Source organism: Vicugna pacos, chromosome 3, assembly GCF_048564905.1.
Source record: "Vicugna pacos chromosome 3, VicPac4, whole genome shotgun sequence".
NCBI lineage: Eukaryota > Metazoa > Chordata > Mammalia > Artiodactyla > Camelidae > Vicugna > Vicugna pacos.
The window spans coordinates 73978004-74005307 of NC_132989.1; the positions used below are offsets into that span (position 1 = coordinate 73978004).

Sequence of the window (27304 nt, forward strand, 5' to 3'; positions counted from 1 at the left end):
AAAACAAAATCCTGCCTCCTGTCTGAGCAATTTCACAATATTTGATTAATATGAATGTGCGGGTAAACAGTAGTATTGAGCTGTTCAATGAAATTTCTGATCAGTGTAAAACACGGATGCTATTTATTGTCCTTGCTTTATAAGCTAACTTAATACTTTTCAGATTTTACATTTTTTGTCTTAACAATAAGACAAAACTTTTACTAATCATTTGGTATGTTTCTGCCTTTTTTTAATTGAAGTATAGTCAGTTACAATGTGTCAGTTTCTGGTGTACAGCGCAATGTCCCAGTCATGCATGTACATACATATATTCATATTCATAAAAAAAAAATGCTGTTTGTAACCCAAGCTAATGGAAACAAGGAAACGTATAGGCAAGGCCGACTTCCAATACCTGCCCGCACCGGGGTGCCTTCTGAAGCACTGCCCCCGGCGCCCCGCTGAGTTCGTGGCGGGGAGACAGGCTGCAACTGCGAATTTCCTTGATAGCTTCTGTCGTGACCTTAATGCACTTTGAGCAACTTTCTGGTTAGTACATTTAATTTCCTCTCTTTCACAACATAGGTCTGACCCTGACAGGATAAGCTACCACAACTGAGATTCAATTATCGCCAAATGGAGAGATTGCCCCCATCTGAGTCCCAAATGCGGTGGTTTTCCATTACTACCCACTCCCACTGATCACCATACAGGGTCTTTTTTGAAAACTATAACCTCGTAAATTCTTTGGCTAATATTAAAAATTTCTTTTATGAAGTTAATAAAATCTTATACTTAAAAAAAAAAAAAAAACTCTCCCAGTCTTCCCCAAACCCGCTTAAAATCTCTAACACTATGCTACAGGTGATGTGTCTTAAAATGTCATTTAGTTTAACAAAATCTGCAAATATAACTATATGCTTTCTCTTTGAAAGCACACAGATCTATATACACTTTTACCTTAAATTAATATCTGAAAACTGCTCTGGAACATCTGGACTTTGCATCCTCTGTTCTTCTATTTTACCAAGATCAGAAGCCTGCGAAGAAGTCTCCAAATGACTCAGCTGACTTTGTACTTCCTTTTCAGAATTTTTCTTCTCTTCTACAAATGTATGCACCACGGACAGTATTTCACTGCTAATGTCCTGAAAGTAAATCAACACATATACAAGATTCCTTAAGCATTTCACAAATTTCAAACAAAATTGTCTTTTATATGCACACATATATTCTACACATTGTCTTTAAAAAAGCAGAAGTTTGAGGTTTTTTATTTTTACATAAAAATGTTAAAACACAGGAAACTTCTGTTTATATTGCATATTATGATTTTTCCAAACTACAAATGGCATTACTTACTCAAAAAAACTTAGAAAACTAGAAAATGTCAGAATAGCTTGACCTTCAATTAACAAGAAACTTTTAATAGAAGGAACTTTTAAAAGTGGAGTGAAGTGGGGTAGAGCAGAAAATAGGAAAACTGACACAGGTACAGTCAAAAGAAATAATTCCAATGTATGTTCTTATTAGAATTAACACAAATTCAGTCCAATTTCCTATATTCCTTTTATCTATGAGTAACTTTAAAATGACATTAAGAATAGTAACTTTGGGGAAGGGTATAGCTCAGTGGTCCAGTGCTTGTTTAGAATGCATGAGGTCCTGGGTTCAACCCTCAGTATCTCCATTAAAATAAATAAATAAATAAATAGATAGATAAATAAATAAATAAATAAATAAACCTAATTACCCTCCCAAAATTTTAAAAATAAAACAGATTTATTTTTAAAAAAAAGAATGGTAACTTTTCCACAATTAAAAGAAATTTTTAATTATTTTTCAAAATGATTATATAATTTTTTAAAGTCCTGAAACAGAACTGAGGATTGGGAAAGACTTTACATTTTAAGAGACTTTAAATGTTGTTGGATATAAGGGCAATAATCCTAGAATTATTTTGATAATGTTTCTCTGGAAAAGAAATTTTCAAAAATATTCAAAACAATATTTTTAAAGAACAGAAAAATACGTACTTTAGTATTTAGTGAAGGCACAGCACTGCAGTCACCGCTATGGCTCTGCAATGAACATGTCTCAGTTTGTCTTGAGGTCCCAGTCTCCTCTGATTCACTTTTCCTTAGAGAAATGTCTATTCCAGTTTTTTCCAAATCTGTCACCTTTTCCTCAGTAGCACTGATCTCTTCTGCTCTGCTTTTCCTTAAGGAATTTTCTATTTCAGTTTCTTTCAAATTTGCTTCTGCTTTCTCAATGGCAGGTATCTTTTCTGATACTTCTTCCATTAGAGAAATGTCTCTATTTCCAGGTTCTTCCAAATCAGTCTTCCTTTCCCCTGTGGCACAGATCCCCACTTGTACCTTTTCCCTTGGGAAAATTTCTACCCCAGTTTCTTTCAAATCTATTTCCATTTCATCACCTATAGTTTTGACCACTGAGGCCTTTGCTTGTGTAGATACTTCTCTTCTTTCAGTTTCTTCCAAATCTGTCTCCATTTCCTCCGCAGCACCAATCATCTCCAGTGTGTTCTCCCTTGCAGAAATTTCTTTTTCAGTTTCTTTCAAACCTGTCTCCATGTCACCTATAGCACTGACCTCCTCTGCAGCATTTTCCTGTAGGGGTATTTCCCTTCTTTCAGTCTCTTCCAAATCTGCCTCTCTTTCCTCAGTGGCATCAGTCACCTCTGGTACCTCCTCCCTTAGGAAAATCTCTCTTCCTGTTTCTTTTAAATCTGTCTCCATTTCCACAGTGATATCATTCATTTCTGATATTTTCTCCCTGGGAGAGATGGCTTTTCTTATGGTTTCTTTTAAGTCTGACTCCATTTCTTGAGTAGTATTAGTCTCCTCAGGAACCTTCTCCCTTGGTGAGGTTTCTAGTCTTACAGTTTCTCGCAAAGCTGCTGTCATCTCCTTAGGAGCAAGAATTTCCCCTGGTAACTCTTCCTTTGAGAAAATTTCTCTTCTTCCAGCTCTTCCTATATTTGGCTTCGGTTTCTGAAATCGAGTCTTTAGAATTGGGACTTGTTTATTTGCTTTACTATCTTCTTCAACACTATTTTAAAAAAAAAAAAAAGGCATAATCAAGTTTTAAACCAGACTGCCAACTGAAGAGATGATGGTTGAGAAATCACTACTGAAAAGCCAGGAACTCTCAAATAAAAAATTTTTTTTAAATAAAAAAATTAAAAGTAAGGAAGTGTCAGGAATCTCTGAACTAAATTTAAAAACTAAAGGAGAGAAAATTCCATCCTTTGAACTTAGAGTAAATTTAAAAAAACACATTTATTATATACATAGAAATCTTATCAATAAGGTCTTAATTAAAGTAGCAGCTAAGAAAGACTCTCCAGTCCTCTACATTGGAGCTAGGCCAGTTTGTGCCTGCTATTCCTACCTCTTCACCCCTACTATCCTTTACCCAGACACATGTCTTGCTGTTAAGAGTTGAAGAACTCATTTATATGGCCAGATCTGACCAGGATCTTAAATAGCTGGATGGAAGTATAATTTAAAGAAGGTGCAGAATACTTAAACAGGCTCATTCAGCTGTAAGAAGGTACACGACACGCCAGACTTCAAATGTAAAGACTGTAAAATAATAAAAATTACTGTAACTAGACAGTACATACATGGAAGTCCATTATTCTGTTCTCACTACTTTTGTGCCCTGACTATTCCCAAGAGGAAAAAGGTTTTCAAAGCATATTAATTCTGTCAATTTGGTTCAGTATCCTCTGGTGGGGAAGTAACAAACAGAGCTTTGGCTATGTGAAGTATGAGTTTCTACATAAGAGTTTCACATAAAATTTATGTAAACCTTAAACAAAGGTAATATGTGATCAATCTAATCCCAAAGAAACAAATATTAAGAAAATAAGCAGCATTTTCATATTTGGATAGAGACATCTAATTTAATGTCTATGTTAAGTGACAGTACCATCCACATTAGGTCTAATTTGTGATGAGTAAATCAACTCATCAAACCACCAACAACTGAGAAATCATGAAGGCAATGACACAAACTGCCTTGAAAGGTGAATTTATACTTGTAAATATTATGTAACTTGATATACAGATAACAAATTAGTCTGATTTGCTATTGTTTTCTAAAAAATTATTAATAATTTCTAAAATTTTACATATAATCCAAATATGATGAAGCTTACCTTAGACATTCATTAAGAGCCGTGGGCTCATCTGATTGCACATTTTGAAAAGAAGTATCCTTTTCTTCAGATTGTGATGTGATGTCTTCACACTCAAACTTTTCACATGACTGATCTATCTGTTCAGGAGTCTTAATAGCAAATAACATTTTAAAAAATGTTTCCCATGTCACAATGAAACACCCATTTATAAAAGATTTCATCAAAAACTACATACAATTTGAGTTCAAGGAAAACAGTAAACATTTCAAAATATAAAATGATATTCAAGAGGTGCTTTTTAATGTTTTTTCTTTAGATATAGAAAATGTCATAAGCCACACCTTTTACCTCATCTCAAAGCCCCCATTCTTTTTCTCCCAGTCAGAAAATAAGCAACTGCTTCAGTCTCATCTGTTAGAATTATCCCTTGGGTTCTATCTTACTAAGTCCTTTTGATTATTATAATCACATTCTAGACCTTGGGAATTACAACAAAAGAGAATTAAATCTCAAAATATGCTAACTCTTTCGCTTTTCACAAAGACCTGTTATTATGTAAATAATCCAAAATTTTTCATCTTTGTTGTTGGGATTATATTTTAGTAGGGAGCTTTTAATGTTTTATTTTGTTTAAGTTAGTATTAAAATTCATGTACTTAGCTATGTTTTCAGAAGAGAAATGTAATTCAAACACCTGCTGAGTGATGGGGGAAAAGCAAATCCAAACACAAGTAAGGTGAAAGCAGACAATTCATCATGTAAATGCTTCAAATCTAGAAAGCTGAGAGCTAAGTAGCTTTACAATTATCAAAGCTGCTGGCTATGAGACTTAGGCCTTAAATTTAATGAACAGTGTACATAAATGTATAATATTGTTGATTAAAAAGAGGGGTGAAAGTAGGCTTATGTTAAACTAAAACACTAGACGATATCAAAGTACTTACATCTCTGTCAATACAGGATTCAGTTTCATTCTTCTCTACACTGGCCTCAGTTATTTCCCGTGACGTAAGAACTTCTTTTCTTTCAGCAGCTTTACCCACATTCGGTTTGGGCCTTTGCAATAAGCCCCTCATTAGTCGTGAAGGTCTGAAAGCCTTTGGCTGATTATCTTCCTGAAGACAAATTTTTTCACTCAAACTACAACAGTTACAAAGGAATAAAATTAATGGTCATTCTGAAGTCACATAATTAGTTGTATGTCACATAGTTGCTTGTTTTCAGTATTCCACTCTCCCAGGTATAAATAAGTAAATCATCTGAAATACAAAATAATTAAACAGTGGCCTCAAGAACAACCTCAAAGGTATTCATACCTTAACTCACTAGAACACAGTCCTAGAAGCCTGACTATAAAAAAGCATTTTAAAATCAAATTTACATCACAATATTGGAAAAATTTGTATCTGACAAGCATGGAATACTATTCCCCACTGAGAAATAGTATTACCAATATTAGTAATATTATTACTATTAGTAATAGTATTACCACTGTGTATTGTGTATCTCCAGGGCTGGGGCTGGGACACACATTATGGCACAAACATATAGTCCAGAATCCACTGGTTCAGATTTATATTGGAGCAAAGTCTATTCTAGATCTCCATTCCAAGTTCATTATTCCCTTTTAAAATCCCCTGCTATAAGAATACCCAGAAACACCATTAATTTATCTAATAAGACTTTGTTAAAATCTTGTTTTAATAAGCTGGAGAAGGGTAATTGTTAATTCACCAGATCCATACCATAATTTACTTCTACAGTACCAAGCATAAAGAACATTATCCAAATGTTTCAACAATACCTACGGTTAAAAATAGACTTAAAAAAAAAAACAGCCTTATGTACACTAGCTGAAAATAAAATTCAACATTATCAAGTAGAAAACAAGTCATTACAGTCATTCCTAAGAGTTATTATTTTTATTCTACTTCCTAAATACTTACTTAGATACAGTGTCAGCTTCTGGGTTCTCTCTCTCTGAATTCTCCATTCCAGGAATATCAAATGTATTCATTTTATCCTTTTCCATGTGATTCTACAAATATAATTTTTTATATTTAATCTACTTAGTATAAAAAGCACAAATTTTCTAACAAACAAATAAATAGATGGAAATTAAAACAATGAAATTTCACTTTTTTGTACTTCTATTAGAAGGAAGTTTTTAAAATCATAAATGCAAATTCAAATATTTTACACATATTATCTCATACATTACTGATAGAAGCACAAATTGGTAAATCCTTTCTGGAAAGTCTCTGGCAATATGAATCAAGAGCTTTAACAATGTTCATATTCTTTGACACAGTAATAGCATTTCTAAGACTCTATTCTAAAAAAATATTTAGACAAAGATTTAAGTACGAGGATGTTCACTGAAACATTATGCAAAATAGCAAACACTGTAAACAGACAAAATATCCAATAATGAATAAACGGTTAAACAAATCCAGTTACACCCACTGGCAGGATATGATCAAGTCACTTAAAACTATGTCTTCAAAAGACATTTAATGATATGGAAAAATATTTATGGAAAGTGAGAAAACCGAAGAAGGATAAAAAACTGAATAGCACTACTCAATCTTGTAAAAGAAAAGCTGGAAGGATATATTCCAAAAGACTGGTTGCATGTGGATAGTAAAATTAAGTAATTTTTGTTTTAATGTTTACATAAGTCTGTATTTCCCAATTTTCTAGAATTTAAAAACACCTTATAAGATTAAAATAATAGATTATAAAAAGTATGATAAAAAAGAGATCACATAAGAGGAAAAAAGTAGACTAAAATTTTAGAAATTATTTTAGCAAAAATAAGACATTTTTAACAACATAACACTGGCAGGGACATAAGGCAACAGGAACATTCATTTAATGCTTGTAGCAATGTAAATAGACTGATTTTTCTTTTTGACTGACAGTTTGACAATGCATAACAAGAACCATAAAAATATTTAATTTGGCTTATTAATCCCATCACCTCTGGATATGGATTCCTTACCTAGTAACAAAATTGTCTGCTTTTATTTACAAGAGTTAAAAAAATGGAGACAACCTAAACATTAGAAATGGTTAGGTAAACTAATAATATGTTAATAGCTGATGCAGCTATTAAAAAGATCAATTAACCTCAAGAAAGTGTACATGAACAGTTTCAGAGAAGTTTTAAATGCTATATATGTTATGATTAAAACTATAGAAACGTTTACTTACATAAAAAGAGATAAAGTTTATAAAGGACAAACACAGAAATGTATCTATGTTTAGACAAAGGGGTTGTGGATATAATTTTATTATAGCTGGTTTAAGAAATATTTTGAATAAAAATTTTATATATTTATACAAAAGACAAATCTGTCACTACTAAGGATGTTTGAAATGATATGTCCTAGATTCTAAAGAAAATGCATAAACATGAGACTAATAAGACATATTTAATATTAATGTACAAAGTTCTTATATTTTGGTTTTACTATCAGTAACATTTCCTTGTAATTAAAAGCTAAATATTTTTATTCCCAACTGTTCAGAAAAAAATTTTATAATTTTAGTTTTCATCAAGTCTCCAACTCCAGAGGGGAAGGTACAGCCCACTGCCTGGGTTCAACCCGTGTCTCCACTAAAAATAAATTAAAAAATAAATAAACCTAATTACCTATCCCCTTCAATTAAAAAAAAAAAAGATTCCATTCTGACAGAAGTATAAGTTACCAAATGGATGATTCTCTTTAAAAAACAAACAAACAAAAGTCTCTCATTCCATACCTTTTCAACTGAAGTTTCTAGATGCAAACTCTTGCTCTCTGCATCTGTTTTACCTTGTGAAAGAACTGATTTCTTCCCAACTGCCCTTGATAAATTGGGTTTAGGTCTCTGTAATCGTCCTCTCGTCATTGGTTTAATATTTTCTGTTTGATCAGTTTCCCTAGAAAATTAACATTATTTAAACTGCACCAACACGCAGGCATATTCAAAAGGAAAATTTTTTAAAAATCCAGAGACAGAAAAAAACTCCTTTAAGCTTACAACAAAAGTAGCAAAGAAAACTGAACAAGAAGAGCAATGAAGGGGTAACTAATTTGTTTTATCCAATGTTAAAAATATACTATTCAGCATCAATAATCAAAATTCTGTGGTACTGACAGGAATAAACAGATAAATGGAACACAAAAGAAAACTGAGAAAATGACTCCAAAACACATACGATTATAGTATATAATAAAGTTAGCATTTCAAAACAGTTGAGGATAAGATGAAATACAAAATAATGTATTTTAAAAATAAATACTAAATTAAATTAATTATGATGGGGAAACTGATAATACTGTGGAATAAAATAAAATTACCTCCATTCTTTGTACTGTACTCACAATATATTCTAAATGGATCCAAGATTTAAATGAAACCATAGAGAAAACATGAATGCGTTCATAACCCCGAGATAGGATAAGCCTTTTTCAAACTTAATTAAAAGTTCAGGAGCCATAAAACAAAAAAAAGAGAGAAACTTGGTAACATAAAAATCAAAAAATTTACATAGCCAAAACATGACTAAATCAAATGATAAACCAGAAAAGTATGTTTTACAACTCGTACAACAGGCTAACCTCTCTAAAATATAAAGAGCTCCTACAAAACAGTACCAAAAACTCATTAGGGGGAGGGTATAGCTCAGTTGGTAGAGTGCCTGCTTAGTATGCACAAGGTCCTGGGTTCGATCACCAGTACCTTCATTAAAAAATAAACCTAATTACTCCTACCAAAAGGGAAAGAAAAAACTCATTAAAAAACTGGACAAAGGATGCAAACAACTCACAAAAAGAAAACAAAATAAAAATAGATTTTAAATGTGAAAAGATGCTCAACTTCACTTCAAAGTAAAAGCTGATAGAGCAAGTGAGCACAAATGTGACAAAACGTTAAGAATCAGAGAATCTATGGGAAATCATATATAAATGTTCATTGTTCTATTCTTTTGACTTTTCTTAAGGTTAGAAAATTTTTAAATAAGCAACTGAAAAAAAAGAATGAAAGAATTACATTATCACTGTCAAAAAAAGGTGTGGGGTAGAGATATCATACTGAGAGATTATTTTATAATCTATCAAGACCAACAAAAATCCAAGTTTTATAACACTGTTGATAAGGGAGACATTTCTCACGTTGTTGGTGGGAATATAAACTAGAATAATTCCTAGGGAGAGCATTTTTGAAATACCTATCAGAATCATAAATGTATAAATGTACACAAACACATATATATCCTCTGGGCTAGCAATCCCATTTTAAGGAACTTATCCTACAAATACACTTACACAAAGATGAAAGGACAGAGGTGTACGTTTCTAAGCATTTTGTAAAAACAACATATATAGCCATCAACAGGGCCTGATAATAAATACTGTGATTCATCAATACAACAGAACACTATGCAAGTATAAAAAGAATAAGGAAGGTCTTTACATAAAAATATGAAGATATAAGACCAAACAATTGCAAAATGGTATGTATAATATTACCATTAGGTTTTTTAAAAGAGTAAAAAAATATGTGTGTGTGTGTGTGTGTGTGTGTGAGTATTTCTAGTAGCTTTAATGTTGTTTTAAAAAAAAAATCTCTGAAAGAATATAAGAAATAAATAACAGTGGTTACTTGTTAGAGTGAGTTGGGGACATAGTAGGAGGGACACTCCACTCTATACCTTCTCATACTTTTGGATGTTTGAAAGATAGGAATATATTGCTTATTCCAAAGACCAGTTTAAATTTTTATTTAAAAGTTAAGTTCGCTTCTCAATGTACTATGCTTTACTGAAAATAAGAATTCATAAACTAAATAGCTTTTAAGCCCATATGAGGAGCTAGGAAGGAGATAAAAAGGAAGTCTGAATTTTTGAGATACATTTTCAAAGGGAGATCCTTGTGGTGCTTTTATTCTGTTTGTAGTGAAGATAGTCATTTAACCAGTATTTTCCTACTAGAAAATGTAATACATAATCTCTTTAAACACATCAATATCAAAATCTACTACTTTGACAATAGGCATGAAAAATAAACCAAGTAAAAGTTAAATCTCATAGCAAATATTTAGGTTTCCAAATTACTTTAGAATTTTATCATAAGGTATCACTTTGCTATAACTCATATCACTATTATACATCAGATATAAAAGACAATCTTTCTGTAGTGAAACATAAAGTGAAAAACCTTGATATCACTAGGACCACAAAACAATTATATAAAGTGGTCTGCAGTCCCTTCCTAATTCCTAAAGGAAGCAACATTATCATGTCTTAAATAAGAAATTATCAAAATTTTGAAAATAAACTTTAAAATCCTACCATGTAAAATACTTACAGTGATTTATTTTTTAGGTCAACATTTCTTTCTTCTGTGTAACTGTCCTCAGCATTATTCACCTTACACAGTGCTCTCATGCCAACTTCTGAGGAAGGCAAATCTGAAGTACTTGATTCTGAAGTCTCAGTTGCTATTGATAAAGCATCTTGTTGGCTACTAAGGAAATGAAAACATATCAGAGGAAAACAATTCTTAGTAATACATATTTCATCCTAATTATTTAAAAGATTTTTTAAAATATACAAAGCCAAAACTTTGGAAGATGATCCTTCATATCATGGAATAATCAAAATGGATATGGCAAGAAGCACCATGTTATTGAAAAACACTGTACCTCTGAAGATAGTAACAGCCACAAATTTACAGGGAAAGTGCTCAAGAAGTCACAAAATAAAGAACTCTTAATTATATGGGGTTCACAAATCAAACATATGTGTGAAATCATAATAATGTTTAGGAATTAACTTTCATTAAAATGTTATATAGATAATCCTTGCTTTGCATGGTACTGTGTTAACCAAAATGTCATATAAATCTAGGACACAGTTCCAACACACACAAGTTACAGTTAACACTGTATTATGAAAACAGAGGATCACTGTATTATGAAATACTTCAATTAACAATAATATAGGGGGAGGATATAGCTCAAGTGGTAGAGCACATGCCTAGCATGCCTGAGGTCCTGGGTTCAATTCTCAATACCTCCACTGAAAAATCAAATAAATAAATAAACCTAATTACCTCCTCCCTGCAAAAGGAAAAAAATTAAAAAAAAAAAATAACCGATGGCACGTACTAACTAGCACTCAGTATTCAGCACAAATTCATATTTAGTCATGCTTCCTTTTTTTTTTTTTTTGGCAATTTTTTTCTACTAGGTGTTTGTCTTTTCCCAACCGACCTGTCAGAGCTCCTTATATATTTTTTCTTGGTTAGATGTTACACATAAAACCTCCCAAACAGCAGCCTGCCTTTCACTTTCTTCACAGAGCCTTTTGTCAACAGAAGTATTTAATTTTACTGCAGTTGAATTTATCAGTTTTATCCATTAAATGGTTGTGCTTTTTATGTCTTAAGAAATTCTTGGCATCACAAAGATATTTTTTCTACATTTTCTTCAAAAAGTTATAAAGATGTGCTTTATACATGTAGTCTTTATTAAATAGTTCAGAAAGTTAGTGTATAGGGTAAAATAGGGATCTAATATTATCTTTTTCATATCTAAGCACCATTTAATGAATAGTTAGTCCAACCCTTAGCCACTAATTTCTAATGCTACCTCTGCCATATCAGATTCCTAAATTTCTCTTCTTAGATTCTACACCTATTTCCTCTCTACATCCAGTTCCTTTCAATTTGTCCCTCACCAGTACCACACTGCTTTAATCACTCTAGCTTTAGAATAAGTCTCAGTACATTTCTTCTCTACAGTTGTTTTTCAAAATTGTCTTTACCATTCATGACCCTTTACTCTTGTCTACATAACAATTTTAGAATCAGCATACTGTTTTACAAAACCAGCTGGGACTTTTAACAGTCATTACAGGGTTGTTTTTCTCCTAAAAAAAGTCATCAGTATTATTTTGTGCATAATTTAAGAAATTAGTTGTGTTGCTGAGGTTACAATTTAGATGTCTGTCACCCAACAAGTTCAGGACCCGAGGTCTGTGGCATGGCTTCAGAGAAACTATTAATCTTCTGAATTGTATGAATAAATTGGCACATGTCCATATATGTGTATTTTTTCTATATGAGAATAAACGGCTTTCAAATTTTTCAGAAGAGGGACATATAGACCAAGGGAACAGAAGAGACAGACCAGAAATAAACCCACACATATATAGTCAAATGATCTTTGACAAAGTGCCAAAACTACACAATAGGAAATGGATAGTCTCTTCAATAAGTGATGTTGGGAAAGCTGGATATCCAAATGCAAAAAAAAAAAAGAAACTGGACCTTTATTTCATACCATACACAAAAATCAGCTCAAAATAGATTAAAGACTTAAAGATAATACTTAAACTACTAAACTGCTAGAAGAAAACATGGCGGGAAGCTTCACAACACTGGTATTGGCAATGATTTCTTGGATATGACATAAAAGGCACAGGCAACAAAAGCAAAAATAGACAAGTGGGATAGTAACAAACTAAAAAACTTCTGCACAGCAAAATAAACAATCAACAGAGTCAAAAGGCAACCTATGGAATGGAGAAAAGAATCTGCAAACCACATATCTGATAAGGGCTAATAACCAAAATATAAAAGGAACTCCTACAATTCAACAGCAAAAAACCCCAAGTAACTCAATTAAAAAATCGGAAAAGGAATTGAACACACATTTCTCCAAAGAAGACATACAAATGGCCAACAATAACATTTAAACAAACTCAGCATCACAATTATCAGGAAAATGCAAAACAATTTCACCATAGGGTATCACCTCACACCTGTCAGGTCATTATATATTAATTCAAAAAAACAAAACAAAACAGAAAGTAACAAATGCTGGCAATGATATGGAAAAACTGGAATCCTTACGCATGGTGCATAGGAATGTAAAATGCAGCCACGATGAAAAACAGTATGGAAGCCCTTCAAAAATTAAAAACAGAGTTATCTTATCATCTACCAATTCCCCTTCTGGCCATTTATTCCAGAAGAATTGAAAACAAGATCTCAAAGAAATACCTTCACTTCCATGTTTATTGCAGCATTATCCACAATAGCCAAAAGATGAAAACAACCTAAATGTCCCAAAAAAATGAATACAGAAAATGTAATATATACACACAATGGAGTATTATTTGACCAAAGAAAAGGAAATCCTGTCATATGCTAATAACACGGATGACCCTTGAAAACATTATGCTAGATGAAATAAGCCAGTTATAGAAGAACAAATATTACATGATTCCACTTACATGAGGTATCTAAGGTAACCAAACTCATAGAAACAGAAAGTAGAATTGTGGTTGCCAGGGACTGGGGTAAAAAGGAAATATTGAGTTCAATGAAGAGATTTTCAGTCACGCAAGATGGAAATGCTCTAGAGATCTGCTGTACAACACTGTGCTTATAGTTAACAATACTATACATTTTAAAAACTTGTTAGGTGAGTAGGTTTCATGTTATGTGTTTTTTACCGCAAGTAAAAACAAACCAAAAAAATTCAAACAAATAAAAAAAACCCCTCAGCAGGATACATCACAAACTGCTGAAAATCAAAGAGAAAATGATAAACCCATGCAAACACCAACCACAAGAAAGCTGCAGTGGCAAAGTCGGCATCAGAACAAAGAGCAATACTAGAATAATATCACACAAATGATAAAACGGTGATTTCACCAAGAAGACAGAACAATCCTAGGTATGTATGCACTTAACAAGAAAGTTTCAAAAGACATGAAGAAAAACAAACAGAACGATATAGAGAAATAAGCAAATTCACAATTACAGTTGGAGATGTCACACTCCTCCTTCAGTAACTTATAAAAGATGTAGACAAAATCAGTAAAGATATAGAAAATACCTTGATGAAAGAATAGGGTCAATTCTTTTCTCAACATTTTCACTGGAGGATAAACCCACAATGTCGTCTATGTTCTGTACAGACGGAAGTGTCTGCTCCGTATTGCCTTCATCTTCATTTATCTCAGGACTTAAAGATAGGCATTTATCTATTAACATAAAATGCACATTATTATAAAAATGATAGCAAAAACATTTTTTAAAGCACAAAGGAATTTACATATAACACTGGAATGTAATGCAGTGATTAAGAAATTGTCCCAAAGTCCAAAGTCTTAATCACTGAGCTATTCTGCTTTATATGTAATGTTTTTAATAGTAAGCCACAAAAGAGCATTATGATACCTATAAATCACACTATGTTACCTATCAGGACTCACTTATTAAAATCTTACTGGTGAAGCTGAACTACATAAAATTTAAATTCTACAGAAAGGTTGTTCTGGTCTGCTACTACCTTTTCTCCTCTCTTTTCTTGGTTATCTGCTTAAAATAATATACATCAACTCATAAAGAAAGAGACTAAGATTTCTCTAAACTCTAAGCCCTCATTCACTAGTAACTCTTTAGTGTCAAAAATGCCTGCATTCTAGGGAGTTTAAAGAAAGACAAATGAGAGGAATACTTATTCTAGTAGCTCTTTTATAGAAATTAAACAACTTATTGTGGGTTCATAAAGGTGCTCTATAGAGGTAGATCATGAAACCCTGTGCTTTATTAACAGACATAATATATATTTACTACACATATATGTGACTTAGAATCATCATTAATGGGAGTAAATAGGAGGTAACATATCTTAAAGACAAACTTTAGAGAAAAATCTCCCCATTTCACTTTTGTTTTTTAACAATAAATTTTTTTTTCCTTTAAACGAAAAATAAAAGGGTTTAACACAGGACCAAGAATACAGAATCAACTAATAAGCATTATTAGTTGCTACCATCCAGGAGGAAAATATTTCAGTTATACATCGTATTAGTGTACATGTCTTCACAAGTAATATAGGGGCTATTAAAATACATAATAAACTTACTTTTGTGTTTTTCTCCTTTAGAAGAGCCTGGCTGAATAGTGGCATTTCCTGAAAGATGTTTTACTTGTTTACCACCTTCATCCTGATTCTTTCTCCTCTTTTTCTTTTGATTTAGGTCTTGTTCTAATGTCATCTGTTCTGAATTCTGTCCTGATAAAGTCAGAGACTGTTGTTCTTCTTCAACTGTCTGAGTATCCTTTTGAGATCCTCCTGTGTCTGAAACTTTAGTGCTCACAGACTCATCCGGATCATTGTTCACTCTTTCACTGGCAACTTTTTTCACTGAAAATAAGAGAAATTGTTATAAAAACAACCTGCAGAAAAATTCTTAAAGGTGGGCAAGACAAATATTTAGCAATGTCTGAGCAAAGATTTGAAGACAACCTAAAGTGTGCAATAGAGGATGACTGAATAAGTTATAATAAATTTATACTATAAAAATCCATGCAGTAAATAATAATGAGGTTATATGTAACAGTGTAAAAGATCTCAGAAAATACTGTTGCATAAAAAAATCAAGTTGCAGAACAATGTGCATAGTATGATCTCTTTTTTATTTAAGAAAAACAATTACATGTACTTTAAGACACATACATAGGCACAGAAGAGTTTACCAATAATTATACCTAAGAAATCTAAAGAATTTGATTTGAGGGCAGGGTAGGAAAGAGAGTTTGAAAATTTTCTGTATCATTTGTTTTTTAATGAACAATCTTATTAACAAATATTTTTAAGCAATTTCTAGTGCCTTTCCTTGAAGGGATACTAACAGTTAAGTGTATCAAAAGATGAAAGTAATAAATTACTTCTAGAAAAACAAAAAAGAGTATCCAAACCAAAAACAAACTTTACAACAACAGTACATCAGACATGGTCTCTAAAATTAACTAACCTTAAAAAATAATAAAATTCAATGTTATTTACTTTTATTCAAGAAAAGTCAAAATTTTAAAACTAAAAAACAAATACTGGATTTATTCTTTATCAGAATAATAATCAGCAATTTTTAAACTCTGAAACTTATAATAAAATACCTGAAAGGTTCTCACATTAAATAAGATACAGTGACTTACTTATGCTATTACCCATTAACATAATAATCATACAATTACTGACAGATTAATATAATTTAAATTTCTTAGGGTTACATATAGCAAGCAAAAAAAAAATTTCTACACAGAAATAACTTTGAAGTTAGTACTACTTTTAAAAAGATAGAGGCACTGTGCTCTAGAAGAAGTTCTAGACTGGCTCTGTACAGAAAGGACTTAACATAGCAGGCCTCACTGCTCTCCTTTGAAGTGCCTGCTTAAAAGGTTGGCTCTTGGACTGTGTCTGAGAACTTGGGTTTGGGGAGAGTTCCCACTAGCCTGACAAAAGTGGCTCACTAAACCTAAACTGTTAGCACAACTACTGAACAACTGCTTTTCTTCTGGGAATTTTTAATTCTGGTACACACCAGGCAGAAGGTGTCTACATATGTTACCAGCCTCCAACAAAAACCCTGGGTGATGAGTTTCTAACAAGTTTCCTTGGTAGACAGTTTTTTACATATCTCATCACTACTTGTTGCTGGAGAACTAAGCACAACCTGTATGACTCTACTGGGACAGGATTCTTAGAAGCTTGCAACTGTTTTCCCTAGACTTTGACCTATGCGCCTTTTCCCTTTGCTGATTTTGCTCTGTATCCTCTCCTTACAATAAATCTCAGCTGTTAGTACAACTATATGCTGAATCCTGTGAATCTTAGCAAATAATCGAACCTGGGGGTGGTCTTGGGGTCCTCCAACACAGGCTCTCACAGTCCTAGGCTGAGTCCTGCCTCTGTCACCACTAACACTGTGAGACTTTGGGGAAAAAAATGACTTAGGATCTCTGAGGCTATTTCTGAGTCATTAAAACAAAAGGAAAGGGGCTGGGATGTATAACTAATACATAAGGTTTCCTGTAGTTTCAAGATTCTTTAAATTATGTGGTTATAGCTAAACATTACCCTCATAGGTCAGAGTTCAAATAGTTAAGAAAATAAAAGCCTAAAAATAGGAACACCCACATATAAGAATTTCCTACCTGGTACAAGTCAATATTAACCCTCAGAAATAAGCTGTGCTCGCTCAAACAATACAGTTTAGTTACAGGCCTGAAATATTAGAGTTCAATCTTTTTTTTAATATCAGACTTTTGTCTCAGATTTGTTTTATAGAGGAAAATGACAGTAAGTAACCACACATGACATCCCAAAATTCTGATGCTCCTTTATTAGCTACAACTATGTCCTAGATGCAAGAAAGATGTCAAATAGCCCAGTCATGCCAATTACAAAATTTAAAAGGGAGTTGCTGTTTGGGGCCAGATGACTGGGAGACCGAAGAAACATGAATTCCCTCCAGTTGGATGCCCTGATGATCTCAACTACCTGAACTAGATATGAATGCTCTACGATTTGAGGGACAATATTGCAAGTCTATTACTATTAAGTAAAATAAAACACTTTCTTTTAAATAAATACCTTTTACATTTTTCCGTGATTTAGAGGACTTTTTCTCCTTTAAACTCTGATTTTTAACAGATTTTTGTTTTCTTTTCTCTTCTTCAGCAAGAACTTTCTGAAGCAAATGAGCAAAAAAATCGAAGTCAAAAGGGCGCTTTTCCTCTGTTTAAAAAAAAGAGAGAACCTTCAAGTTTTCATTTAAAAAAAGAAAAATAACTTAAATTTTTTTTCCTTAGGTATCATAACATCAAAAGCAAAAGGGCTTATTAGCAGAATAGATAAACAACGCTAATCACTGTAGTATAGTCATAACAGAATACCACTGAGCAATAAAAAGTAATACATTAGTTAAAAAAAAGCAACTACTGATATAAGCAATAATACAGGTGAATCTCACAAATAAGCTGAATGAAAGAAGCTAAACACTAAAAAGCACATACTATTTGATTCTATGAGTAAGATGTTCTAGAACAAGCTAAACTAATCTATCTATGATGACTCAAATGAAAACAGTGGTTGTCTGGGTCGGGATTAGCGGTGGAGACTGATGAGAAAGGGAAACAAGTGGCCATTCTGGAGTGATGAAAATGTCCCCCCCAAAAAAAACTTTAATGAAAAAGAATAAGAAAATGAATATATGTATATATATGCATGATTGGGACACTGTGCTGTACACCAGAAATTGACACTTTGTAACTGACTGTACTTCAATAAAAAATTAAATTAAAATAAAAAAAAAAGTCCCATGTCTTGTTTTATGTGGTGGTTACACAGGCGTATTCTTCACCAAAATTCAAACTACAAATTACACTGTGCATAAATTGTAAATACACTTTTTTAAAAAGCTAGGATGACTAAGAAGTCCTCAAAAACCTATCCATCACTTTATGTCCTCACTTAATTACAACCCTTTCACTATTAACTATGCTCTTTCAAATATTAGCAAAGAGGGAAGTTAATGAGTATTGATCAGGCCCACTCTCACTAAATACCCACTAACAGTATTATATCAGAAAGAGTAATCCATGAACAAACCAGAATGAATCCACTCCAGAAGTCAGATCCTTGCCTAAGCTCTACGTATACAAACAGTGAATGCAGACAAAGTGGTGCTCTATATATGTAAGCCCCAAGATTGTTTGGATTACAAGATAAGACAGCCTTAGAAAACGAGGTATATACCAGATTCAGAAAACTAAGCCCAAACCTGAAATTCTTGAAAGCCCTGTTTTATCATGGACCCAGCTTTTATCTGTTCTGACCGTCCACAAGAATGATTCTGAAAAACAGCACTCAATCCATAAAGATTCTCAGAAAAATTCAAGATATAAATTCCAAGAAACATCATTAGGGTTTTTTTTTTCTTAACAACTTCCACTATAAAACACTGAACAGTGAATTTTAAAGATTCTATTATAATGGTCTTAACAATGGCTCCACACCCCATAAAGACTGTTTATAGATTTATGGATTCTTTTCTTATTATAATGCATTAAACATAATGAAAAGTTTCAGGACCACTTCTCCAAAATGGAAAGGGTTCAGGACTACAGTATTTCAGAGCTTCCAGGAGCCATTCCTGGAAATGGTTTTTCTGAGAACACAATACCACATTGATATGGGATGGGGTCCACTTATCTACCTTTGTGTCTACGCATAAAATAAATGTACCTGCTACACAATCTAAGTACCTCTCTTTAGAATTTTTTTCTAAGATCAGGACTGACTACAGCAAATGAAAAGTGAATATATTTATTAATCATAAAATGTTAGTAATTATCTTCCAAACAAAGAACACAGGAACTACTTTAAACAGTACATTTAATTCTGTTTTTCTTTACAGATCCCTTGATGTCCTTCTCTGGACTTTAAAAAAAAAAAAGCAATGTTAATTTGAATGAGGCTATTAGTTAAAGGTGAAAAGCTATACTTCATTACTTCAATCCATAAATTCCTTCAGATCTAAATTCAAATGTCATCTCTTCAGACAGAACTTCCCTGAACACACAATCTAAATATCCACACACCAACTCCTACTTTCTGCTTCTTCTTAGAAATTAACCACTATTTGAAATTATCCTGAAATTATATTCTTTCTCCACCCAATTAGACTTAAGGCTCTAAAAGCAGTATTCTCATCTGCACTGTTCCCCATTATATCCTCAATGCCCGCAACAGTGACTAGCACATAGCAGGTGGTCTGTATTATTGACTGAGTGACAGACTGACCACGGTAAGGAATCATCTATAGTATAATATCTTCCAGAAATAATTAACTTTTTCAAAACAGTTCTCCCAGAACAAAGAGAGCTTAGAAGTGGTATCTTCAGTCCCTCTATAATTTCCTGGACTCAGACCTCTGCTTACTTCCTTCTTGATGTTTCAGCTACTTCTTTACCTACAGATCTGTATCAAGTGCCAGATTTGAACTGATAAAGAGAAAAACTTCCAGTCCTACTCATCCCATGACAATATAAGGATAAAACAAATCTAAAACACACTGGAACCAAAGACAAAACATTGGTCATTTTGGGGGCTCTCCAAATGATATGTTATAAAAGAAGTCTTAATACTTACGGAATGCTTTGTCTATTCTCCATCCATTTGTTTTCTCCTCTCGTTTAAATTTATTCTGTTAACAAAAGAAAACAAAAAACCTATGGTAATCTTCTCCCATGTAACAAGTGAAAATTATGTTAAAAAAAATATCAAAATGAAATTCTTTTAATAACATATGATTCTCTAATAAATAACATATCTTTGCTAACAGGTGAGTTACTTAAACCTTAAGCTTTTTAAAAATAGAGATGAAAGATTTATATGAGCTCTCTGATTCTCCTTATGATCAACAGCATGAATCAGCAATGGAAGCTAGATTTACAGGACAGGAAAAAAAATAAAGTCAACTAGTGTAGAAACAGATCAAATTGTAATCAATTAAACTAAGCAGTATTAACTCTTTAAAAACTAGTATATTTGTATCATATTAAACCTCTTACACTATGATTTTAATATGTTTTTAATGGCATGGAGGGGAGACGGTAAAGAAACAAGCAAAATTTTGAAGCAGGCCAAGTTAATCTTAAGAATCTTCTTGATATTAAGGAACACCTTCTTATGCTTTTCTGAGGACCAAAGAGTCCATTTCACTCCAGATTATCTCCTTTAAGATAGAAATGGTAAAGGTTTAAGGCTCAATGCATTCTAAGGACATTAGAAAGTCTGAGGGAATATACATACACATACACATCCTAGGAGACGGAACAATCAACCAGTCTCTCCTTTCTTATCAGTTGCCTAAAAGCTTTCATTAAAAATACAAAAATCAAACATTTTATTGAGAAAAAAAGAGTGACATCACACAAAGTAACTGCTTCATGGCCCCCCTCTTCCTTCCAAAAGAACCTAAGCACTAAACTGACTTTTAAAGCAATAACTTTCTTGCATCCTCTTACTGCTTGTCATTCAAGGGTAACTCCTTAAGCTCTGTAGTTTAGCCTTGCTTATTATTTTAAAGCTTCATATGACTAACATCTTTCAATTTACAGATTACCCCTCTTTTTCACTCCTAAGTTCTTTTTTTGTTCGTTTTGTATTGGGGGGAGGGGGCATGGAGATAATTAGATTTATTTATTTTTACAGGAGGTACTGGGGATTAAACCCAAGACCTTGTGTATGCTGAGCATGCACTTTGCCATCTGAGCTATACCCTCCCCCTCCTCTTTTTCTTTCCTTATCTTTCTTCATAATACTTGTTACCAAGTAATACAGAAGTTTTCAAGGATGATCATCTTTCTCCCTTAAGAAATCATATTATTCTTTAAACAGTTGCTCAAAAGTTAACAAAAGTCACCTCCAAAAAAGTGATAGGCTACAATCACTAAATTAAACATCCTAAGAGAAATGCCAATAGGCTTTAGGCATTATTCAATTCTAAAACATGGCTACATCATATTTTACCTAATTGGGAATAGAATTTAGAAAATGTAAAACTTTTATGAAGAATGTATTGGTATTAGTTATTGAATTCATGGACAGGAACCACTGTAGGCCAAATTCCACGATCATAAAATAAATCAAATAATTTCAACCTCTGGTCCTGACAAAGTATCTGGTTATGGGCTTATTCCACACATCCAATCTACCATAAATAACTTTAACACTGAACAAAATAAATGCATCAATTATTTTCAAGCATTGGACAATAGGCAGAGCAAGACTACAATCCTAAAACCCCAGATAGAAAGGAAACAAAAGATGTACCAATGTTCACCCTTCTTTCTGCTTGGGGTAAATTTCCTAACCAATGAAGGAGAGATAAAGACCAGTTAGAGCACAGAGATCCCACTGAGCTGAGGAAGTCGAGAATCTTTAGGGGCAGGGTTCCACAGAGAAGAGAGCTATTTAAAGAAAAGCCTCACAAGCCTGGCAGAAGTATCCCATAGGTTATTGGTCTACATCTGGGTTGCATATGCCCAGAGCATAAGGCGTGGAGAATTACTACTACAGGGACGGGAACAGAAAGAAGATACTAGAAGTCACATAACATAGTGAGATGACAGGGTTCTAGTCCACATGAATGGAAAAACTTTGATAACACTGAGACATTCACTTCAGACCAGAACCACCACCACTTAAAGACAGGGATGACAGCCTAAAGCAGCCTTTCTCAATCGAAGTTCTAGCATGAGAATTAAGCCCTAATGCCCTAAGGCATCTACTCCATGTAATAAATTACCTTCTTTTCCTATGCACCTACAGTGGGACTAATATGACCATCCTTGGAGAAATTAGAAAACAGTAACTGAAATTATTTTCTATAGTTCAGATGAGAAACCTAGAGTAAAGATCAATCTTAATAAAGAGTAAAACTAAGCCTTGACACGAATAAGGAGAGTTGACAATATATCAGCTGCCTTCTAGAACTAAACTCAACCCTCTTTAAGGGAAAAACAAGCAAGCAAACATAATCTAGATATTGTGCAACATATCAGCCACAATGTCCAGCATGCAATAAAAAAAAAAAAAACACCACCACAAGACATGAGAAAAGGTAGGAAAATGAGACACACAATCAGGGAAATGAAATAAAAATATAATATCAGAAATGTAACAATCACTGAACGGGCTTAACAGCAGACTGAAGATAGCAGAAGACAGGGTAGTGAACTTGTAAACACGGTAACAGAAACTAACCAAATTGAAACGAAGAAAAAAGACTTGAGGGAGAAGAAAGACAGAGCTTTAATAATATTTAGTACAATGTCATGCAGACTGACACATGTAAGTGAGGCACCAGAAGTAGAGAACAAAGCAGACAAAAAATATTTTAAAAACCCTTAAGCAAATCATAAACATACTGCTGAACACCAAAGTTAAAAAGAAAAATCTTGAAAACAGTCACAGAAAAACAATTTCACCAAATATGTGACTACATATTAAAGACTACAGTTACAGTTGACTCTTGAACAACATGAGTTTGAACTGTGTGGTTCCACTTACGCATAGGTTTTTTTCAATAATAAATACTATAGTACTACACAATCCGAGGTTGGTTGAATCTGTTTTAGAAGTGGGTAGATATAAACCAGAAAATGTAATACTGAGGGTTAAAGAGATTATACTCAATTTAGAATTGAGAAATATTACATTACTTTTGGAGGGGGTGTAATTAGATAGATTTATTTACTTACCTACTTACTTATTTATAAGAGGTACTAGGGATTGAAACCAGGACCTTGTGCATGCTAAGCACACACTCTACCACTGAGCTATACCCTCCCCTCCTTACACTACTTTATGAGCTGTAAAGGATAGTTGTACCAAAAACACAGTAGTGGAAAAGGATGGAATGAGATTTCAATCAAAGGTTAAAAAGTAATACATTTTGGTCTCTTTTCAGTTAACAAATGTGATGGGTTTACTTTACCTTAATTTCTATCCTGGCTCTATGAGGAAAAAGTTGTCCGATCATAGAAAAGTCAGTTCCCACCATGCTGATGGCTAAAAAAAACATATCTGTTTCTGTAAAAATAAACATTCAGAAAGATTGAGAATTAATCTCCTAAATATTTCAGAGGAAAAAGAAATCTTACATAAGTATATCTTTTGAGGTAAAAATAAATTTGACAGTTAAGTTTTGTTTTTTGTTGTTGTTGTTATTATTTTGGTGGGATGAGGGAATTAGGTTTACTTATTTATTTATTCTTAGAGGAAGTACTGGGAATTGAACCCAGGATCTCATACATGCTAAGCATGTACTCTACCACTTCAGCTATTTCCTCCCCTCTGACAGTAGTTAAGTTTTTTACTAAAGTCCAGTAAACCTTTAGACATAGAAATTTATCTATGTACATGCACACAGACATATTTCAGTTTTCCTGCAAGGAACCTCATGGATATAAAAACATTTTTTTAAACTTATATACAGAAACATGGCTTAAGAAATTTGAATGTTCATACCAAAGTAGCAGGGATTTTTAAAAAGACATTCTGCCTATTTGGTCTTAAAGTGCCTTGAAGAAAACTGTCAGTCATGACGAGTATAATATTACTGCTAATGTAAGCAACTAAGACGTGCTAAGCAGTATGTGAAAGAAAGTAGCTAGAAAACACATAAGAAACTGCTAACAGAAGTAACCTCAAGAGAACAGGACTGGGGAAGTCAGAGAAGGGAATCTTCCTTTTTGTTCTACATTATTCTGTTGTGTTTAAATTTTTCCTTAAAACAAACTATATTATTTTTATAATAAAAAATAAGCAGTAAGCAACAGCATGCAATAAGTAATATATATTTTTTAAACTGTGTACTTACTACCATTAAAAGCTGTATTATACAATACTGAGGTAGAACATTTTTGTGAGCATTAAAAATATTGTTAATTTTTCATTAAAATACTTATTGTACAAAGATTACAAACATGTAAAGTACCTGTTGTACAGAGATTTGACAGAGAGGAATATTTCAGCTAAAATGACCATAATGCTAACTCCTAAAAAGACTTCTAAGATAAAGTCAGACGTGTGGTAGGGAGGATGGGAAAGGTGCCCAAAAAATTAGCTAGAGAGAAACAACACGGCAGTTTGCTAGGGTTTTTTTTAACCTGATTTAATTCAGAAACAGAGAAAATAATTTATTTCATTTCAAATAAATAATACACAAAATTTAAAATGAAAAGCAGTTACCTTTATTTGACCACGGTTTAGAGTAGTAATTTTTCCTAAAACTGGAATATGTAGTTGTAGAACCACGCTCAAATATGGGGTCATTTTCCTCAACAACACAGGGGCCTTTTGTCCTTAAAACTTCTACAGTTAAACTGAAAGAAACATATTTTTAAACAGATCTACACTAAAAACAAGCAAGGAAACAAACAGTAAATGAGATTTTAGTAGTTATATTTTGAAATTTACCATAGCAAAGTCGTATCAAAACCATAATACACATCTGAGGTATGCATATTTTCCAAGAATCTGCTAATTTTCACTTAAACTATGATTTCCATGGAATAAAAATAAATGCCAACTTTCTTTCCCCCAAAATCCTTAATAGCAATATAAAATTTACGAAATGTCTTTGGGCCAGCCACCTAAAACATTCTTTGTTTTTTAACTGATTTCTGCATGTCTCCTATATTTAATATACATTATTTTATCATGCAAAACCCCTGAACACAAAACAGTTAAATAAGCTTTCAACAATTTAATGACCAGTAAAATCATCATCACAAAATAGTGGAACACAATATGCAAAAACAATTATTATTAATAGTATTAAATTTTTGTTTATCATAAAACTTATATGCTATGATTTGTAATTAAACTGTCAGACTTTCCACCCTTCCTTTTTATCTCCTTATTAATTTATTTTCTGTTTTAAAATATACTCATTGGAAAGACAACTAAATTTCACAATGTCAAATTTGAGAAATTTAATGTTATACTAAGAAATTAAGCCAGAAAGGCAATAAAATCTCACCATTAAAACAATCATAAAATATGTTAAAACTACGTTTCATTATATCTTCAATAGTTATCATCACATGCCAGAATACAGTATTAGTTCATAATGTGAAGGTTGAATACCGACATCAAGACTGAGTCAATCTTTGGCGGAGGAGGGTATATAGCTCAGTGGTAGAGTGCCTGCTTAATGTGCCCAAGAGTCCTGGGTTCAATCCCAGTATGTCCACTAAAAAATAAATAAACCTAATTACCTCCTCCCACTAAAAACAAAACAAAAAAAAAGAACAGGAAATAATCTCAAAATTCAGGATGCTTATTAAAGAGAAAAAAGTCTGAGTCAATCTTGAAAATCTATCCGCAGTGGAGGACAACATGTGATTAGGTCAACAGCTCATTTTAATTACCAACAAAGACAGTAAAACAACAGTAGTAGGTTAGTGGGTGGCAGATCAGCAGTACCATCTTCTCATATAAAGGACAGCATTATAAAAATTGCAAAAAAATTATAAATGAATCTAACCTATCTATTTACAACACACATTATACAAATATAAACATCAGAGTCTAAGTGACAATGACAAATACAGAAACTTAATCTCCCTCAGTAGACAGAGCACATTTGTTCTCATAAAACCACAATCTCCCTCTCTTTTTTCAAACTTACCTTTCTTCATCCAAAATAATTGAACCATCTTCTGCCACTTTTACTCGAGGAACCAGCAACGGCCCATCATCCATCTCTTCTTCTACTTCGACATTATCTTCACCATCAGGAGTACTCTTACCTTCCTGCCTACCAAATGTAAAGACAGGTTAGTTCATATAAAAATGTTCCCTCAGGATCATGGACTTGTAAAATAAATTATTGCAAATTCAACCTACTAGCTATTTCTTACCTTCCCTATAACCTAACTGAAAATTTCTGTGTTGTTAAGGACGTAGTTATAAGATTTTCTCTAATTTAATCTAGCAGCATTTAGTAAGAGGCTTTACTCTCTCTGAAAATAAAGAGAAATAAATGTTCATCTTTTCTATCTTAGTAAGGTTATGAGTAAATCATCCAGATATTATGGAATTAACAAAAATAACCCTTATAGTTATACAGCATTAGTTTTCAGATCATTTTATAATCTCTTCAGAATAACCCTTAGGGGTTAGTTTTTCATATCCATTTGAGGCTTGGAGAAGATAAATTAGTCTTGCTCTAGATTACACAACAGCAAAGATAGATTAAGCAGCCAAATACAGTTTTCCAAATATTGACTCCAAATTCCCTACACTTTCCATTCAATTACAGTCTCCTTAAGGTCTTATTTAAGGAAACATAACCTATAAATCTATAAAAACATAACTTACTTCTAAATCTTGAGAGTTCTACTTTAAAACAATGTGGATTCTAAGCAAAACAGTAATCATTAACGATTGTTACTTGTGACAACCAGAAATATCAGATGTGATAAGCAGAAAATTCCAATGTTTCTGCTAATTTTCCACAATTCCCTACTTTGAATTACAAAGCTACAATAACTTCTTAAGAGGTCTCTTGGAGGGATTTCTTGGGAACAGAATAATATATATAAGTGAAGGTTTGCACACAAAAAGACACTCTCTAATGGGATCAAAACTATACCTCTTGCAGGACAGTGTATACAGAATGCTTTAAAAGGGAAAAAAAAGGAATGAAAGAAGAAAGGTAAAAGGGGAAAGGAAAGAAAATGAAAGGGAAAAGAAAAAACGTTTGCTTGGATAGACATAGACTAG

The 27304-nt window shown here is 32.8% G+C and overlaps 1 protein-coding gene across 3 annotated transcripts in view; it reads right to left on the reverse strand.

Moving 5' to 3' along the window:
• Positions 1-27304, reverse strand: part of BDP1 (BDP1 general transcription factor IIIB subunit) — a 69116-nt gene that overhangs the window by 35800 nt on the left and 6012 nt on the right. For 2 of the 3 annotated variants that reach the window (XM_072958542.1, XM_072958541.1), the window contains exons 5-18: positions 26208-26336; positions 24764-24897; positions 23508-23602; positions 20156-20210; positions 17597-17740; positions 15086-15367; positions 14051-14198; positions 10510-10668; positions 7919-8078; positions 6097-6188; positions 5095-5290; positions 4169-4299; positions 2019-3054; positions 943-1130 (exon numbers count right to left, since the gene is read on the reverse strand). In XM_072958542.1, coding sequence (XP_072814643.1) covers positions 943-1130; positions 2019-3054; positions 4169-4299; positions 5095-5290; positions 6097-6188; positions 7919-8078; positions 10510-10668; positions 14051-14198; positions 15086-15367; positions 17597-17740; positions 20156-20210; positions 23508-23602; positions 24764-24897; positions 26208-26336 — 2949 coding nt within the window. The remainder of the gene's footprint in view (positions 1-942; positions 1131-2018; positions 3055-4168; positions 4300-5094; positions 5291-6096; positions 6189-7918; positions 8079-10509; positions 10669-14050; positions 14199-15085; positions 15368-17596; positions 17741-20155; positions 20211-23507; positions 23603-24763; positions 24898-26207; positions 26337-27304) is intronic. The other variant, XM_072958543.1, reaches the window with a different exon arrangement.